This window comes from Leuciscus leuciscus, assembly GCF_965113295.1.
Source record: "Leuciscus leuciscus genome assembly, chromosome: 10".
NCBI lineage: Eukaryota > Metazoa > Chordata > Actinopteri > Cypriniformes > Leuciscidae > Leuciscus > Leuciscus leuciscus.
The window spans coordinates 40,704,369-40,723,641 of NC_138734.1; the positions used below are offsets into that span (position 1 = coordinate 40,704,369).

At 36.9% G+C, this 19,273-nt stretch overlaps 1 protein-coding gene across 1 annotated transcript in view; it reads right to left on the reverse strand.

The window, feature by feature from the left end:
• The window catches only part of ttc9b (tetratricopeptide repeat domain 9B), a 36,410-nt gene extending 17,164 nt beyond the window's left edge, over positions 1-19,246 (reverse strand). Inside the window, exon 1 of the mRNA XM_082182633.1 lies at positions 16,317-19,246. Within this exon, the coding sequence (XP_082038759.1) occupies positions 16,317-16,761 (445 nt within the window). The 5' untranslated portion in view covers positions 16,762-19,246. The remainder of the gene's footprint in view (positions 1-16,316) is intronic.
• Between the last annotated feature and the right edge of the window lie 27 nt (positions 19,247-19,273).

Here is a 19,273-nt window from a genome sequence, read left to right on the forward strand (position 1 = left end):
GGTCACTTCCGTGATTTGGGAAAAGCCCGTAAAAGTCCTGGCAGAAAGCGATGCATAAGAATGTAGTGTAACGTCGAAATTATTATTTTTTCCAAAGTGTTGACAACTTAGTGTTTACTAATAATTGTTATAAACTGGTACTACCAACAAAATATTAGTGCATTCCTGGAACTGAGCGTCGTTACACTGAATCCTTATGCATCGCTTTCTGCCAAGACTTTTACAGGCTTTTTTTACGGGCTCATGTTAGCGGTAGCATGAGCCGTCAGGCAAGTGTTATTTAAATAAACTCCTGATGTACTTACAAACTTTCCAATGCCTCGTTTTATGAGTACAGAACCTATTTGCACTACTGTAGAAGTTTGGGACCATTCTGGGCATTATTAGTGGGGTAATTTACGAGATACAACCTTGGATCCATTAGCGCCTGCATTAAGCCATTTGGCTGATATCTCTAAATAAGCTCTAACTTTAATAATGTTCAACCAAGTGAAAAAAAGGCTTCTGGGGGGGTGTTTGGCTCGAGGTCATGGTGCAAAGGACCCTAGGTTGAAATTACTCCGAACCATCCCATGAATACTACTTTCTGTGATTTTTGTTTTTTTGGGCGAACATTTTCAAAATGCTTACGCACTGATTCATTTCTTATATTCAAATATTCAATATATGGTTTTGAAACTGATTACTTGTATTCGACTTGATGGCTTTAAAAATGCTAAAGTCTGGTGGTTGTGCATAATTACCAGCATTTTCTTAATCAGGATATCTGAATCATAAACTGTTGTACTGTTATATATATATATATATTTATTAGTTAACATGAACTAAAACTAAACAATACTTATAAAGAATTTATTAATTGTAGTTAATGTTAATTTCTACATTTAATAATACATTATTAAAATCAAAAGTTGTATCTGTTAACATTAATTAATGCACTTTGAAATAATATGAACAAACACTGAAGAATTGTATTTTTATTAACTAACATTAACAAAGGTTAATAAATGCTGTAAAATACATATTTCTCAAAGTAAGTTCATGTTAACTATAATGCATTAACTAATGTTAAGAAATGAGACCTGATATTTTTTACTTTTTTTGCAGTGTATTTTCTATGGCATCAGAAAACAGGACAAATGAACTTTTGGTCACACTTTAGTTTAGGGTCCAATTCTCACTATTAACTTACTATTAACTACGACTTTTGCCTTGATAAACTCCTAATTACTGCTTATTAATAGTTAGTAAGGTAGTTGTTAAGTTTAGGTATTGGGCTACAGCTAAGGGATGTAGAATATGGTCATGCAGAATTAGGCATTAATATGTGCTAATAAACAGCCAATATCCTAGTAATACACATGCTAATAAGCAACTAGTTAATAGTGAGAACTGAAACCTAAACTAAAGTGTTACCGAGGTATGTAGGACTATACTTAAGGTACTACTATGGACCCTTTAGAAGTAAATAAGGCACATTTAAAGCGTCCTGCCCCACTGACAGCTATACTGAGTGAGTGTAAATCAGAGATTTGAGAATTAATGACTGCAACACAGGGAGGTTTTCACTTCGACATCTCCAGGCAGAAAAGTGTTGTGTCTCGGACCCGTCGGGTTGAATTAAATGAGGAGGGCTGAGGACTGTCCCTGAACGACTCCGCGTCCTAGAAATGGCCAACGGTGAATCAGCGGTACAGCGGTCGCACACGGCTCGCATTCAGAGGACAAACACCACCAGACAACAGCTTTCTGCCATGACTAGGCAGGGAATATTACAACCTCCACTAAAGACAGCATCATTACAACTCTGTGAACAACTCACGCACCAGGAACTATAATCATCCTGGACGTTCATGGTTATGCAGACTCGAGTAGACATGCCCTGTTTTGCTATAGTGATATATCCAAGTTCTCAGGACCATCACCAATGATCTTAAAATATTCTTGGTGCCCCACTGAGGGTTAGGTTCATGCTTAGTTTTTTCCAAATATTCTCTAATCATATGAATTCGCACACCAATACGCCAGAACCTAAAATAGTTATGTTTTTTTATGAGATCATGTTGTGTTTTACATGCAATTATAATAAATGTGGACTGAAGTGTTCAAGCTGCATCATCATAAAAATATCACAAAAGTCGTCCAAGCGAATCATGCACCATATTCCAATTCTTCTGAAGCTGATTATATTTAAGCTTTCGAATTCATGTTGTGTTCATTTGTGAAGATTATCGCGATGAAAAAAAACTAGTAAGAATCAAAAGCTTTGCAAAAGCCAATGGTAAAATCCTACTGGGTTTTTGTCGAGAGAAAAACGAACTTCTGGATTGACCAACAAAAAGACTTCATCCCAGCACCCCTTTATTGCATTGTAAAGCTGGTGAAATGCAGCGAAATGAGGGTGAATACATAATGTCAGAACTTTCTCTTTACGAATTTGACTTATTTTTAACTTATGTTTTTAAGGAAAATCCTGTTTCTGTTTGAGATAGCAATGCCACACTGGACTTTTCCAGGGTTTTTCCATTTTAAACCCTGCACACAAATGCTGCATCTGGAGCTGTGTGCTGCTGTCAGCATCATTACAACCATCTCGAGCTGAAACCTACAGTATCTATCTACAACACATTCACATAAATGTGCAAGCTCGCATGTAAGGGTGCAGAGCTTCCCCAAGGCGCATCAAAGATTAAAATATACAACATCACAGAGACAAACTATCCTTAACGTCCCCCTGTGGTGAAAATCCAGCTTTTAATGTTGTTTATATGTCTATGGGGTGTTTTTAATGTGCTTTAAGCCAAACCATGTGTAAATTCATAAGTCGACACCATTGCTGAGTATTTTCTCTTTAAATCTGCAGTGAATCAAAGAAATCGCTGGTGTTTCTGACGTCACAAACTTGTAACCAATCAGATCAACGTGTGCTCGTCAATCAGTGGATCTCTGAGCTGTGTGAGTGAGTGGAGGCGGGGCTCATTTGCATATTCATAGAACCGCGTATACTAAATTAGGCAAGGGTGTCGAGTTACATACAATCTATTTTAAAGGCATGACGATTTTGTTTTCAAGGAAAAAACGTTTAAATATGTAATTTTGGTGATCAAAGATGAGTTTTCAGGGATAAAATTGTTGACTACAAAGGGATACTGCACTTTTTTGGGGAAATAGGCTCATTTTACAACTCCCCCAGAGTTAAACAGTTGAGTTTTACCGTTTTCGAATCCATTCAGCCGATCTCCGGGTCTGGGGGTCCCACTTTTAGCATAGCTTAGCATAGATAATTGAATCGGACAGGACCATTAGCATCTCTCTCAAAAAAATGACCAAAGAGTTTCGATATTTTTCCTATTTAAAACTTGACTCTTCTGTAGTTACATCGTGTACTAAGACCGACGGAAAATGTAAAGTTGCGATTTTCTAGGCTGATATGGCTAGGAACTATACTCTCATTCCTGCGTAATAATCAAGAAACTTTGCTGCCCTACCGTGAGTGCAGCAGGCGTAATTATATGACGCAGCGCCTGAAAATAGTCCCCAGCTCGGTAGACTATAGGGTCGACTATTTTCAGGCGCTGCGTCATATCATAACGCCTGCTGGACCCAGTAAAATGAGTTGTAAAATGAGCTTATTTCCAAAAAAAAGTGGAGTATCCCTTTAAGTGTAAGTAAAATCATGACAGAATTTTTGGTTGAACTATGCCTTTAATTTCGAGACACTTTGGTGGCTTCTCACTCCACTAACCTGTTTACACAGTATTGTTTGAGGTCAAGATAAGCCTTAAGTGGCCCTTGGAGAGGTTATCTTAGCGTTGTGTTGACGCACAGGGGTGTGCTCCCTCTCTCCCTCTCGCAAACACCCATCAGTACATGACTCAGCATCATTAGACATTGCCGGGAGTTGCTAGAGTCCTTACGGGAGAGCTTTCTGTTTTTATGACATGCTTACAATAGGTTTCAACACTAACCGTTCAACAATAACCACTGCATTGCAGGATATAAAACTGCAGCAGCATGTAAGAGCTATTACTATTAAAATATCAGCTGGGGTCAGAAATATTTCATTATTTATTTATTTATTTTTAAATAAATAATTTTAATTTGCAAGGATGCATGATCAAAAGTGACAGTAAAGACATTTGTAATGTTACAAAGATTTATATTAAAAACAAATGCTGTTCTTTTACACGTTCTGTTGTATCTCAGTTTACCACAAATACATTATAATGAATATTGAGCAGTTTGAACACTGTTAATAATTAGAAATGTTTCTCAAGCAGCAAATCAGCATATTAAAATGATTTCTGAAGGATCATGTGACACTGAAGACTGGAGTAATGATGCTGAAAATCCAGGAAATCCAGGAATAAATTACATTTTAATATATATTAAGATAGAAATCTGGGCCCGTATTCATAAAGATTCTAAGAATCCTCTCAGAAAACTCTTAATTTAGCTTAAAAACTTTTACGTAGGAGTCTTAGCTTAAGAGCAATTCGGGACTGATCTGAGAGCAACTCTGAGTAAGGAAAAGACAAAAACTTTCATCTTAGTAAGGAGGCGGGGTTGACCCCGTTGCTATGTATGACACAATCTTTTGACGACTGTGATTGGTTGGTTGTCCAAGAAGAAAAAAAAAAAGTGATTTTAAGTATAGGGTCTATTCTAAGCCTTCACTTTGAAATTACATGCGTAATTTTTCCTATTTGACCGTTCTCTCTCACACACACACACACACACACACACACACACACACACACACACACACACACACACACACATTATATATGTGTAGCCTATATAAATCCTTTTTATTTTTATTTACCATGCTGTTCATTTCCTATAAGGTATTTGATTGGCTTAGAATGATAAAAATTGTTCCACTCTTTCCAATTACACTGATTGCTGGCATGTCTATTTAAGTGGTGGTTTGAATGTTGGTTTTAATGTATCAAACATGGAATTTTCCCAGTTGCCAAATATCGTAATGTAGTGATTACTTTCATTTCTGGCGCTATGGCATATGCGCTGTATCGGATATTAGCGTGTCTCTAATAAGATCAGTCACAAACATGATCCCTGCACGATCTAATCTATAGCGTCTTATTAACTCACTGTTATTCATTGTCTGCAACACATTTCTTCTCCCTCTTCATCTTTCTGCCATTTTCTCCTCTGCTAAAGAAACTCTTAAGCCTCTTAAAAGTCCTCGTCCGTGCTCCTAACAATTTTGACCTTAAGACCTCTTTTAAGGGTTAAGATGCTTTCTGAATTACTTTTTTCTTTACTAGGATTTTTTCTTTAATTTTAAGAGTAAACGCCCACATTTCTAAGAATTTTCTTAGAATTTTGTCACTAGGAGCTACTCTTTGCATTAAGATTCTTTATGAATACGGGCCCAGTTGTTTTAGATTGTAATAATATTTTACAATATTACAGTTTTTATTGTCTTTTTGATCAGCCTTGGTGAGAAATATTACTGACCCCAAACTTTTTAATAGTTGTGCATGTTATATATTGCTTATGTTATTCATATAATCTCTCCACTGAGTTTTAGAGAGGAGGGATGTCACTGCACGTAGAAAGCTGAGCTCATTCTAGACATTTTAATTGCATTATCTATCATAATCTCGAACCTTTTTCACCTTGATACGAGTCGTCTGGCCTGAAAATATTCCACACTGATTTGGCATTTAGATATAATATCGAGCCAGTTTTACATTTACCCAGATATTTCTGTATGATCTTTTAATACTAATAAATAATGAATCCAGATATTGAGCTCATCTCATCTCTTGAGCTCATCTCTGTGGAAAACAAGTGAACATATCAAACAAATATGCTTTTAACGCAAGCATATTTACCAGCCAAGTAACTCTGGTTGCCTAAAGCGCTCATATTCTGCATTTATTTCTTCATACCACTTGTTCTCTCAACCAACTTAGTTGCAGTTTAAGCAGTTCTTACGGATGCCTTGCAAGCATTCTTAGCTTTGTTGGCCAACGATGAAAAATGGCCCAAAACTTGAGAGTGCAGAGGGACCTAAACAACATGTTCAGGTTCTAGACCCAGAATAGGGAAGCAGGCATTCAGTCTCTCTACGCACACACACACACACACTGCCAAACCTCCTCTCATCCAGTACTTTATGATCTCTCTCATTTTCTCCTCCATCCCCCCAGGTCGTGGCAGAGCGCTATAACATAATACAATGTACTGTACAGTAAGTAAAGCCTGTGCCCAGAGGAACCCTATGGCGATGCCATGCCATCTGCGGGCCTGGCACCAGCTCAACAACCACCATGATAATAACAGACACCCCACCCCGTCACATGTCTATACTCTTCACCTCGCGTTTGTCCCCAATGCACATCATCAGACAGTCTTCCAGACCGAGAGTCATCTGACAGATGAAAAGAGCGTGTTTAATATAGCTTTCCTTTTTAAGCGTTTGCCTATCGGGACAGTGATAAGACCTTGAGTTGATGAATGTAACGCAAACCACTATCAGGACTCTCCAGAGTCAGCCAAGCATAGAAAGAGAGGAATACGGAGAGGAAGTCTTGATTTCAGTTTAACACGGCCGCTTCTAATTGGACATCAGGGTTGAGAAGTTCATTGATTGCCGCTGTCAGTTGTAATGAGAGAGCAAAAGGTCAGTGAGAGTTATATACGCATGATTTCTCCAAGGCCTTATGTGAGGAAAAGAATACTGAAATATACCGTATCAAACGTTTTCAACATCGATTATAATAATCAGCATATAATAATGATTTCAGAAGGATCATGTGACACTGAAGACTGGAGTAATGATGCTGAAAGTTGCCTTACATTTACTTTACAAGTACAATCAACTTGGATGTTGAAGTTATTTCAACTTAAATTATATTAAATTATATTATTATTATATTAAACTGACTTAAAAAAAAAGAGTTGAATCTTGTATAACTTATAAAAGAAAGTTGAAAATTGCTTAACTTATTTTGATTAGTTAAAGCAATGTAAAAACATAACTGATTGATCATATATTTTTTACAGTCACATGAATAAATTATATATATATATATATATATATATATATATATATATATATATATATATATATATATATATATATATATATTCAAATAGAAAACTCTTATTTTAAATTATCACCATGTTACTGTTTTACTCCATTTTGATAAATATGAGACTTCTTTCCAAAAACGCACCAAGCCCAAACTTTTAGAGAAAAATAAATTTAGTTTTTTTAAAGTCACCATGATATCGAAATTGACAATCATTTTTTTACAGAATGTACATTTTTAATTTTATTTTTTATTCATGTGCGAATGTAATCTTTAAATGAAAAACGTTAACCTCCCCTCCCCCCCAGACAACATCTGTTCTCTTATAGGACTCTGCAGAGGAAGGGGCTTTATATCCTCCAATACTGACTGCACAGGCCCTGTCCCGAATGGCCCACTTCATTTGTCTATCCTCGTTTCCTTTCCTCGCGTCTCAGCTCCACCCCTGTAGGATGCGAGGGAAGGCTGGAAGGAAAGAAAATGAGGACGGAGGAATCGAATGAAAGCTTTTTTGGACATACATTGGAACACTTGATCACTCGAGCGTCACTTCACAGCGTCATCAGCGGCGCTCAAAGGATCTGCCCTTATGTTGTATTAGTTTGGTTATTTAATAAATTCACAATAAATAATAATAAAGCAAGATGCCCTGTTGAAATATGTGAGATGTGTGGTTTATATAAACGTGTAAAGTATAAATTAAAATTATTGTGACCGATGTGGAGGGGGAGGAGAAATTATATGTGCGTCACGTTTAGTCAATAAAACTCTTCCGCATAGGAAACACCCGTGTATCCTCGCTCTCATGACTCCTCGGGAAGCTTCCTCACTCCTCGCCTCGGTGCAATCATACTGTCTATGGGTGCAATTAGAGAATTGAGATGTCCTTCAAGATGGCTGAGCTCGATCGGTTTCCGGGTCATAGGATTGAGGACGGAGGAGAGAGGAGACGAGGAGGGATATTGAGAAGCACCCGAGGTCTGAGGACTTCACAATGGCCGCCGCGTGAGCATCAGAGCGCTAATATTTCCTCCAGAGCGACTTTCTGAAGATTCTGGCCGCTTCACCCAGAACGCCCTTTGGTTCGAGAACAATAAGCAATAGGTCTAAGGTTATGGAGTTCAAATATTGTTTTCATGAAGTTGCAAACCTTATACAAAAAGTTAAGAACGAAGGAGAAGAAATTGAAAGAGAGTGTGGAGAAACCAAGTTAGCAAAGATTAATTTTGTTATATACTCACAGAACAGTTTTTTTTCTTTTCTTTGCTTAGGGGTAAAAATAAGTTTGAAATACCTTTGCAGTTAACCAACATCCCGACCCCGTCTACACCGCTGAGAGCGATGTGGAGATGAACATGTTTCTCAATAACACAATAAACAACACAAATAACAGCCAGAAGGATGAAATCAAGTCCCATCCTACATTTTTTTTTTCTTTAAGTAAATTCATCTTGTTTAAAATTGCTTAGATATTAATACTGAAAAACAAGATGAAAATTTTAATGAAAACGTGTCAAAACACAAGCTTGATAAAAGCACAAAAGCTGGTTTTGTGAGTAATAATAAAATAAAAGCTTATCCAATTCTACTCACACTAGTATTATTGTTTTAGTCATCTCTAATAATACAGCTTGAAATGTGCTAAAATTACAGTGTTGATTTTATGACTTTTAGTGACTTCAAAATATCTCGGTTTCAGCACTTATATCTGGCACTGCCTCTAAATGAATGCAATATAAATCACTACACATTCCCAAACATCCACTATTCCCACCATTACCACCATACACTATTGAAGAACATGTTAGTCAGAACATGTTTGTCATGTTAGTCTAACCCTAACAATAGTTTAGCTGTGGTCAGTAGATGCTGGAAACTAAATCCAAAAGTGTACATATATATATATAGAGAATACATTATATATACAATATATTATTATTCATAATTTCTGGCTTCAGTGAAAGGCTACCCAAAAGCTAGTCAGGGTGTGTGCTGGAAAAGTAAATCAGAGTTTCTGCGTATCTTGCATAACTGCACAACCAAAAAAGAAGTTTCAATGTAGACATAACCCACTTAGAAATCCTGTTTTGTCGTCTCGGGAATTCTCGGCTTAGACGTGGTGTTTTGAAGCAGCATGGCAAATAAACCATTCATCTTCTTGCTGTCCAGACAGATTTAGAAAACTGTACTTGGCACATGTATTTCTTGATTTTTGTTTATCATATGAATAATGCAAAAGGTTTTCACCTGTACTTTCTTGTAAGCTATCTTCCTCTCTCTTTCGTAACGTCTCTTTGCTCAGCTGCTTTGACATCTTCCTCTTTCAGTTGAGTTTCAGATATAGAATTTTGTGCGGTCTCTTGGTCCTGTCGAGACTGACTTATGCCACCTTGCTGAGCTAAGACTCGTGTGTTCGCTAGCGGCGACTCAGCAGGCTTTAGAAGAGAGAGAGTGGTGCAGAAGTTGCTGTGGCTGGCTGAAGTTGAACAATACAGATGGAAGGCCTGGCCTTGTCACAACAAACCCGAGTTTAGAGGGCCGTTTCCCTCACGCAAACACACAACAGCCTCGTTCAGATTCGCAGAACACACAGTAGGCTATTCATCTGTCTCTCTCTCTCTCTCTCTCTCCTCATCACCCTTTACTTGGCAACACACAGAACAATCGCTGAGGACAGCGAGAGAGTCACGTGATTGTTGCAAACAGAACGCCATCTACGCACAATACAGAAATACAAAATCAGTTGTGTTATGGATCAAGGATTGTGCTGTGGTAGGGCTGTGAAACGATTAATCGTGATTAATCGCATCCAGAATAAAAGTTTGTGTTTACATAGGCTAATATATGTGTGTGTAATGTGCGTAATTATTTTGTATATATCAGTAGGGTTATGGATCAGTAGGGTTATGGACACATGCATGTATATATTTATAAAAAAAAATTATTTATATATAAAATATTTATATTTATATATAATACAAATTATATATGAAGAGTTCAGATTCAAAAGCCTCTAAGTGCCATCTGAAATTTTCTTCTAGAATGATCATTTTTATCAAGCTCGTATATTTAAGTTCAGTAATTTCACTTAAATGACAATTAATAGGTCATTTTCATTGGCATTTAAGTGAAATTACTGAACTTAAATATACAAGCTTGATACAAATGATCATTCTAGAAGAAAATTTCAGATGGCACTTTGGAACTCTTCATATATATATATATATATATATATATATATATTGTACATATATACAGTATGTATAAGCAACTATTTCTTAAATATATGCATGTGTGTATATTTATATATACAAAATAATTATGCACATTACACACACATATATTATGTAAACACAAACTTTTATTTTGGATGCGATTAATCGCGATTAATCGTTTCACAGCCCTAAGATAATTCTGAGAACGATCTATTAAAACTAGCATGACTTTACATGTCGTCCAAGGACCTGATGAGAGAAATCAAAGAACGAACTGGTGTGACGTTATTTTGAACAAATTCAGGCAAATATGTAGGGCTGTACTCAACCAAAGAAAATCTTGGTCGACTGAAGTCCTGAAATTTTCGACTAAAAATCGACTAAAATCGACTAAAAATGACGTTAGAAAAAAAAAACGTTAAATTAATTAGATGCGCACTGTGCGCAGTACTTGGTAGCCTTGTTGTCCGCCTAAATGAATTATAAATAAACAAACAACTAGTAGGCTATTTGCAGTATATTAAATCGTTTTTGACCTAATTATTTTGCACTGAAATGAGTCTGACACTTGAGTCTGTCAGCTCTGACAGCGCTGCATCACCTGCGCAATATCATAGCTTATGATTTCCGAAAATAGTACTATGTTGTCAACTAGTGATATCATCACAAGAACTGTTGAGGAATATACAACATAATTTAGACAATTATTTTTGTCATATGTTATAATAATAAGTTATTATTAGTCAGACACTATCATTTCACCGTGCATGTCCTCGCACCGAGCGAGGCTGATGAGCTTAACGTTAGCTTCGCAGCTGAGACACGAATAGACTATTAACTTAAAGCTTTTACTCTTAATAAACACAAAAGGCACGTCCACTTTAATAAAAAAATTATATTTATTAAACAAACCAGATCAAGAGCAGAAACGAAATAAAGTGCATAACTGAAAAATAAAGCATCCTAGGCTCAAAACTAACAACCAACAGCAGCAGGGCCGGCCCTGACCAATTTGCTGCCCTAGGCAAGATTTTACCTGGCGCCCCATGCATCACAGCCCATTTCACCCCGTCATTGTGTTCATGATTTAGCATATATTATATATATATATATATATATATATATATATATATATATATATATATATATATATATATATATATATATATATATATATATGCCTATATATACACACACACACACACACATTACAGCCTAAACACAAATACCAAGAGCATTACATAGCATTCAAGTCAAGTCCCCATTATCTTTTATAGCACGATTTACAATAAAGATTTAATGTGAACTTTGCTATTTTGAATAAACCTGTAAATAAATATCATTACTATGCCATAAAATGTACAGGCCGAAAGTTTGGAAACATTACTATTTTTAAAAGAAATTTCTTCTGCTCATCAAGCCTGCATTTATTTGATAAAAAATACAGAAAAAAATTTAATATTGTGATATATTATTACAATTTAAAATAATTGGTTTTCAATTTATTATACTTTAAATTATCATTTATTTCTGTGATGCAAAGCTGAATGTTCAGCATCATTACTCCAGTCTTCAGTGTCACATGTGACATCCGGTCTATCACATGATCCTTTAAAAATCATTCTAATATGATGATTCATTATCAAAGTTGGAAACAGTTCTGCTGCTTAATATTTTTTCATAACCTGTGATACTTTTTTAGGATACTTTGATAAATAAATAGTAAAAAAATTTTTTTTTAAATGTTTTAAAAATAGAAATCTTTTGTAACAACAATATACACTACAAAATCAATACTTTTATTCAGCAAGGATGTGTTAAATTGATAAAAAGTGATCGTAAAGATGATTTATATAATTAGAAAATATTTTTATTTTATTTTAAATAAATGCAGTTCTTTTTAACATTTTATTCATCAAATATATTAGGCAGCAGAACTGTGTCCAACACTCATAATACATCAGAATATTAGAATGATTTCTAAAGGATCATGTGATAGACTGGATGTCACATGTGACACTGAAGACTGGAGTAATGATGCTGAAAATTCAGCTTTGCATCACAGAAATAAATGATAATTTAAAGTATAATAAATTGAAAACCAATTATTTTAAATTGTAATAATATATCACAATATTTATAATTTTTTCTGTATTTTTGATCAAATAAATGCAGGCTTGATGAGCAGAAGAAACTTTTTTCAAAAACATTAAAAATAGTAATGTTTCCAAACTTTTGGCCTGTACTGTATCCCCACAACTGCACAACTGTAGAGTAAAACATAAATAAAAAAGTGATAATAAAAAATGCGTCTTAAAACTGACATGATTGTTACAAAACCACACAGTCTGGGGACTCTGGAGAACTCAGAACAACTGCTAACATTAAGTTTAAGGTAAAAATAACTGCCATGAAATTATAGTATTACTCCTATGCCATAAATTGTTCATTCACTACATCACTTTACCTCTGTCTTTATCCCCTTTTATCCTCTTCTCTTCTTTTTGGCACTGTATCTATCGCAGACTATGCTCATTTATAATGTGTCATGTAAATTCGGCCTTCCGTCACAATCAGGAAACTTTCACCGCGTCTAGAACTGGCGCGAGCTGCCAGGCCCGTTTCTACGAGCTGTGTGTTAACAAAAGCAGTGCTGTCTACATTGGATGCGGAGTCGCGCACGCTACACAACAAATTACCAACAACTGATCGCGCGCGCGCTCTGTTTCTGACGCACTTCAAGCACTCGATGGGCGGGGGACGAATGGTGAGCCGGACTTTTTTTTTTTTTGGTAGTATTTCGAATTAATGGTTTTAAAATAGTATTATATATAAAAAAAATAATAATGTAAAAAAAAAAAAAAAAAATTCACTCGTTCACTCATTCTGGCGCCCCTATGGATGAGTGGCGCCCCTAGCATTTGCCTATACCGCCTATGCCGCGGGCCGGCCCTGAACAGCACAGCGCAATTGCGCATTAGGCTCCAAATAAAAAATAAAAAAGTTAGGTTATCACACTAAAACATTGAAATATGCAAATTCTGATATGTTCATAGCTTACTCAAAACAGACAGGGCAAGCTAACGCAGACAAGTGAGCTTACCACTTTTACAGTAGATGATATGTCATGTTTGTCGTCAAGCTGTGGAAAACTGTTGCTTGCAAACTTTGCATTCAACCTTTTTCCTGTTATCAATTTTAACAAAATGCTGCCACACTGTCGATTTCTTTGTTGTTGACATGTTAGAAGAGGACTGACTATTAAACGCTCTCACAATTAAATAAATAATATTCAGCATCAAACCTACTACGCTCGACGCTCTCTCTTGGGTTGGACTAATCCAAAAAAGGTGAAAACAAGGGGGGTGTTTTGAAGACAGACTGTTACAGTGAAACAAGGGTATTCTGAAAACACCCCCATTAGCAGTTAGTGCTTTCCACCTGATGAAATGAGCGCGCCTCAGCGCGGCAAAACTGATGAAATAAACGCGGCAGAAAATCGACCAATCAGAATTTTGGTCGAACCAGAACGTATCGACCAACTAATCGACTAGTCGACTAGGACAGTACAGCCCTACAAATATGAAGTTCCTTTGGAGTTCATTTTGGGAGCCAAAGTGAATTTTCTGGAAAAGTTTGCTCCAGTGGGTAAACAACTATGACGTGGAAATCTTCTCCAGTTCAGTCCATCGAGGTCAGACGTCCACGAGTAAAGACATGAACACACTGGAGAGTCGCTTCATAGTAGAAATTGAAGCTGTACTTCTAACTGAAAGTGACACTGCCACTGTTTTTCATGTTTAATACTGTAAAGCTGTCTAAATGTGCGTTAAAATAAACGTGGAAAGCGTGCGGAACATATTTACATATTCCTCTAAACACTGCTCTCAGCAGTGTGGATGGTGTCGGGATGTTTGTTAATTGCAAAGATGTTTCAAACTTCTTTTTACCCCTAAGTGAAGAACTTTGCCGTGAGTTTTTCAAGGCCTTAAAGTCTTGAATGGGAGATACACATATAACTGATAAAAACTAGACGAAACACAAAACTCTGTTTGCATCCTTGCACCTCAACGAGCCTTAATACAGTATGACACTATAAAATCCATCTTTATGTAAGCATTTATATAAGTTCTCTCTATATATTTCCGGCTCATCCATCATCATGACTGCAGGAGGACAAACAAAAGAAGGTGACGGAGGGAGGGAATTCACACAAATGGAAATTTTGCAGAGTTTAGACTCTTTCACGCCTTGATGCTTCCCCCAGCGGGCCTGAAGTGTTCGCCACTTTTGTGACATTCAAGCCGAACCTCAAATCGAGCCCCGTGTGAGACCGCTAGAGACATCAAGGGCCACAAACACCAGGCATCACACACACTTCCAGATCGAGCAGATGAGCAGGAGTATTAACCAATATTCTCTCAGTGAGCGAACACAGTTAGCATCTGTGATTTTATGTTGTTATCCCCTCTTTATCGACAACTAAACTGACTAAATTTACTTCAAATGACTTTTGGGTAACAGTGTGTAATCACATAGAGAGGGTGTGTTTATTATAATGGATATCATTTACAGATTGTAGACACAACTAACGCTTGGAGAGTGTATCAGCTACACAAAGCCATAGTAAAATAATACTCATTAGACTATGATTTTGAAGCCATATCAATATGGTTTTAATTGTTTTCTGAATGAAAAATGTTGTAATTCTCCATAAGCTTTAATTTTGCTAACATGTATCAACAAACACTAAAACTACCACAAAGAAATTAATTCATGTTCTTGAAAATGTAACATTTGTTGCAGGTTTAAAAAAAAAAAAAAAATTTGATTTATGGGGAATTTCAACATTTTCCATCCACAAAACAAACAGCAGCATGCTTTTACACCAGAGATATGTATGATGTTGAGTCATTATAGTTGTTGAACAAAGCGTGAAAGTCTCTTCAGGTGGCTTTATTCCTCTCAATGGATATGGAATCTTATAGAACTGACACTCCAACCTTTTACCTCACATCACCAAGAATTTGAAAGAAAAAAATTAATAAAGAGATTAGCATACTAGGCTACGTATCAAAATATTAGTTCACGTGGTGCGTTTAATCTGCTTGCTCTCTCAAATAAAAGCAACGTGACATTAAATGAGCTTGGATTATTATGACACTGGCTGAATCTCACTGGCTCAGGAACAATGAAGGCCAAACAACCCAGCACACAAATAACGTTCCCCCTAACGTTAGTATCTGGTTCCCATTTGGCATTTTCCCATATTTTTATTTTTTTGGAACCAAATAATAACGTTCTAGGAATGTTCTTTTTAGGTTTTTTTTTTTTTTCAACCATAAAATAACATTCCCAGAACGTCGTAGGTGTTTACTTTTAAAACCTAAAAATAACTTATAGGCTAAAGAACGTTCCTTCATGGTTATTTTAATGGTTATTATTAAACGTTGCGTGTGTTTTTGTGTAAAGATATATCTAGAGCTCTGAAATAAGTGTAATAGGCTATGCGTTAATGTTGAAATGAGATAAATCAAAAAGCGTTATAACGATCATATAAATCCAACTTTATAGCTAAAATATTAAGCCAGGGTTAAGCATATGTGAAATCCACAGAAATCACAGTAAAGATATCGGAGTCGCTACAGAGGTTTGGGGAACGTTACAGAAACGTTAGAATAACGTTCTACAAACCAAAAACGAACGTTCCATTTCCGTTAAGAAAACTTTCCTGGCAAACCATAAACAAACCTTAATAGAACCTTCTGAGAACCAAACACTAACGTTCTGGGAACCCGAAATTGCTGGGAAAGGCTTGATCGATTGTTTTCAGTCTTGTCTGTATAAAAAGACAATCGTTTTCTTGCTGTGGAATTACATCTATATTTATAGTTAAGCCCTTTATTAGCCCCCTGGTCCTCTATGTAGCCTCCAGCACCTTCCCCTTATCAACAGCATCTCAGAGTGGCTTCAGCCTCATGCAACCTCCAGCGAGCGGTTCAGAACAATGGCAGCGGCCGTTCCCGAGTCTCACCTGTCAGGCTGTCGTAGCACTCGATCTCGGTGCTCTCCACCGCTCTCCTCTGCTCTTCTGTCAGCTTGGCAGCGGCTTGGTTGAGGAGGTTCACCTCAGATCCGGTGGTCCCGTCGACGACATGGACCCCTTTCAGTTGCAGCAGTGCCCTGTGATATTTCCCAATAGCTTCCCGGAATTTCTTCTCCTTGTAGCATCGGTGACCCTCCACTTTGAAGTCGATTGCTTTCTGTATTTTCGCCTCCATATCAATCTCCGCGCCGCCGACGCGATACCCTCCGCCGTCTCCACCCGCCGCCGCCGCCAGACTCCGGCCCCCAGCCTCCGGGTAGCTCTTCAGGCTCTTGATCGAGTGCTGCTTCGCTTCCATCTCGCTCAGGAAGCCATGCTGGTCCGACACGGGTGCCTGTGTTCGCTTTAAGGGCTGGAGCAGCGTGCTGTGCATAAAGGATGCGAGCCAAACGAGCGGCGAAAAACGCAGGCGCGACCGGATAGTAGGAAGTAAATACAACACTAAAGATTCCCGGCTGTAAAACGCGTAAAAGAGACAAAGAACTTTAAACAAATAGATGACGGGTGTCTCTGGTAACGTGGAGGAGAAGCTGGAGAAGGAGGAGGAGGAGGACTCGTGCCGCCGGCCAGAGCAGCTTCAGCACCACAGACAGCGACAACGAGAGCGAGGCATTATGGGAAGGATTTAATCGTGGCGAGATGATGCTGCTACTGGTGGATCATGATTACATTAAAGAGGAAAATCTACATGCGTAAAGCCAAACATGAATTTAAAAAAATGCAAAGGCTGCCCATCTTTATGTCATTATCGTTAAAAAGCAAAAGCAAAAGCGAGGCAATACAGCTCATCTGGTGACTGTTTTGGATATAGCTGCTTGATCAAACATGTAATAAAAGTAAATGAATAAAATCAATGCAAACCACGTTAAGATTGTATGACCAGCTGGTTTGTTGCGGGTCGCTATATTAAAAAACACCCGGTTCATGAAGCATGTCAAATATGCCCTTAAATTGTCTCCCAGATCCAAGTGGAATTAATCTCCCTGGGAGCTTGAATGATTAATTTTCCTGGCGAAACACCCAAGTCTGCTGAAGCTGAAGAGATAATTTACTAACACACATCTAAAGGCTGAATTGTTGTGTATCCAAAAGATATATTACTTTGCTTTTAATCTATTACTAACAACATAAAAAGACAAGTGAATCTCTTTGGTGTTAGTAATACATTGTAATTAATAACAGAAAACACCGAGTCAGCATTAAGAGCCAAATGTTGAACAGTGATGAAGTGCTGAAGTCGTTGTACAACACTATAGACACAAGGGCTTGTGTAGTCCTCGCCATCTGTCATTTACTAGAGCATGCATTAAACACACTTCAGTGCAACGCTTTTTCTGCAAGCACATCAGTTTCGACTCATCTATCCTTTCATTTTGGAGAAACTATAAAAATTGGGGGAAAAAAAAATTCATTCTCTCTAAGTGACCTTCTTTATCAAACTAATTATGCAGTAAACGTCTTTAAAGGGACAGTTCCCCCAAAAATGAAAATTCTGTCATTAATTACTCCTAACGTCGTAACAAACACGTAAAATGTTCATTTCATTTTCATTTGTATTCTGAAGATGAACGAATTGTATGTTTGTAACGACATGATAGGTTATACATTTTTTTTGAAATTTTCATTTTAAGTGAAATATCCCTTTAAACGCTTTCAAGCGTATATTGCGCCGATCAGTTTCTCCCATTGTGAAATGCACTCAAATTCAGATATGATTATAATGACGGCCCATCAAACCGCCAAGATACAGTAATAAGCATGATGTAACTATAATATGCTCTAAAACCCAGCTCAATGTATATATTCATGCATTTCACATGCCATTTGAAAAATAAAAGACACAATTCAAGGTTTTTTTCTGTTTTATCTTTTTATATTCAATCCATTCCAAAAAACAAATAATCTTAATATTTTATAAACTTACCCAGTTAAAATGTTTTCTCAGTTATTTTTCCTTAAAACAATCTAACTTAAATTCTGCATTTGAGATGCTTCAAATTAAAATATTTATAAAAACAGAATAACCATGACAGAAAACACAGAAAGTGAAGGTGAATACCCATAAGAACAGGATGATAAGTGGATACTGTAGTAAACGGTGTAAAGGAGTGAAAACGTACACAAGACACAAGGGTCCACCTCCACGTGTGTTGCTTGGCAACAGCATGCTATTACCAATGCTATATTTGCTCTGCTTGCCCAAGTACATCACAAATTTCCATTGGGTGGCATTTCAAATGTGGAAATTTGATAGCAGAGGCTCTTTTACACACGGACTGTGTAATTTCAAGCAAAGTAACAGTTGTGGTCATAAAGGGGCGGAGTCACACGACACTTAAATTCGAATCATATGCATGCGAATGTGGGAGAAGTTTTACATTTTGTTACATGGCGTTCAAAAGCCCAACTTTGGGGAACATGATTCTTTGAGTTTGTATGGTAAAGACATGCCACGTCACGGCGTGACCTCTTAGCTCTTTGCAAGGAACACAAACGTTCAAGCTGCAGGTTTATATGCATATTTATAGATCACTTGTTAAATATTGAATTTTCTTTTTTTAAAGTCCAGTGTGACCACAGCTTAAGGCGCATTAAAAGGCTTTTCTGATCCTTTAAGTTAAAGGGATAGGTTACCAAAAAAAAAGCACAATTCTGTCGTCATTTACACACCCTCATGTCCAAACCTGTATGACTTATTTTCTTTTTTGTTCCGCAGAAGTATGTTGATAACCAAAATCATTTAAATGTCCACTATTTAATCAACAAAAATACATTTCTTAAACGTCTTTTGTGTTCCACAGAAGGAAGTCAGAGTTTTGAAATGAGTAAATGGGTGAGTAAATGATGACAATAGTCATTTTTAGGTGAACTATCTCTTCAAAAAC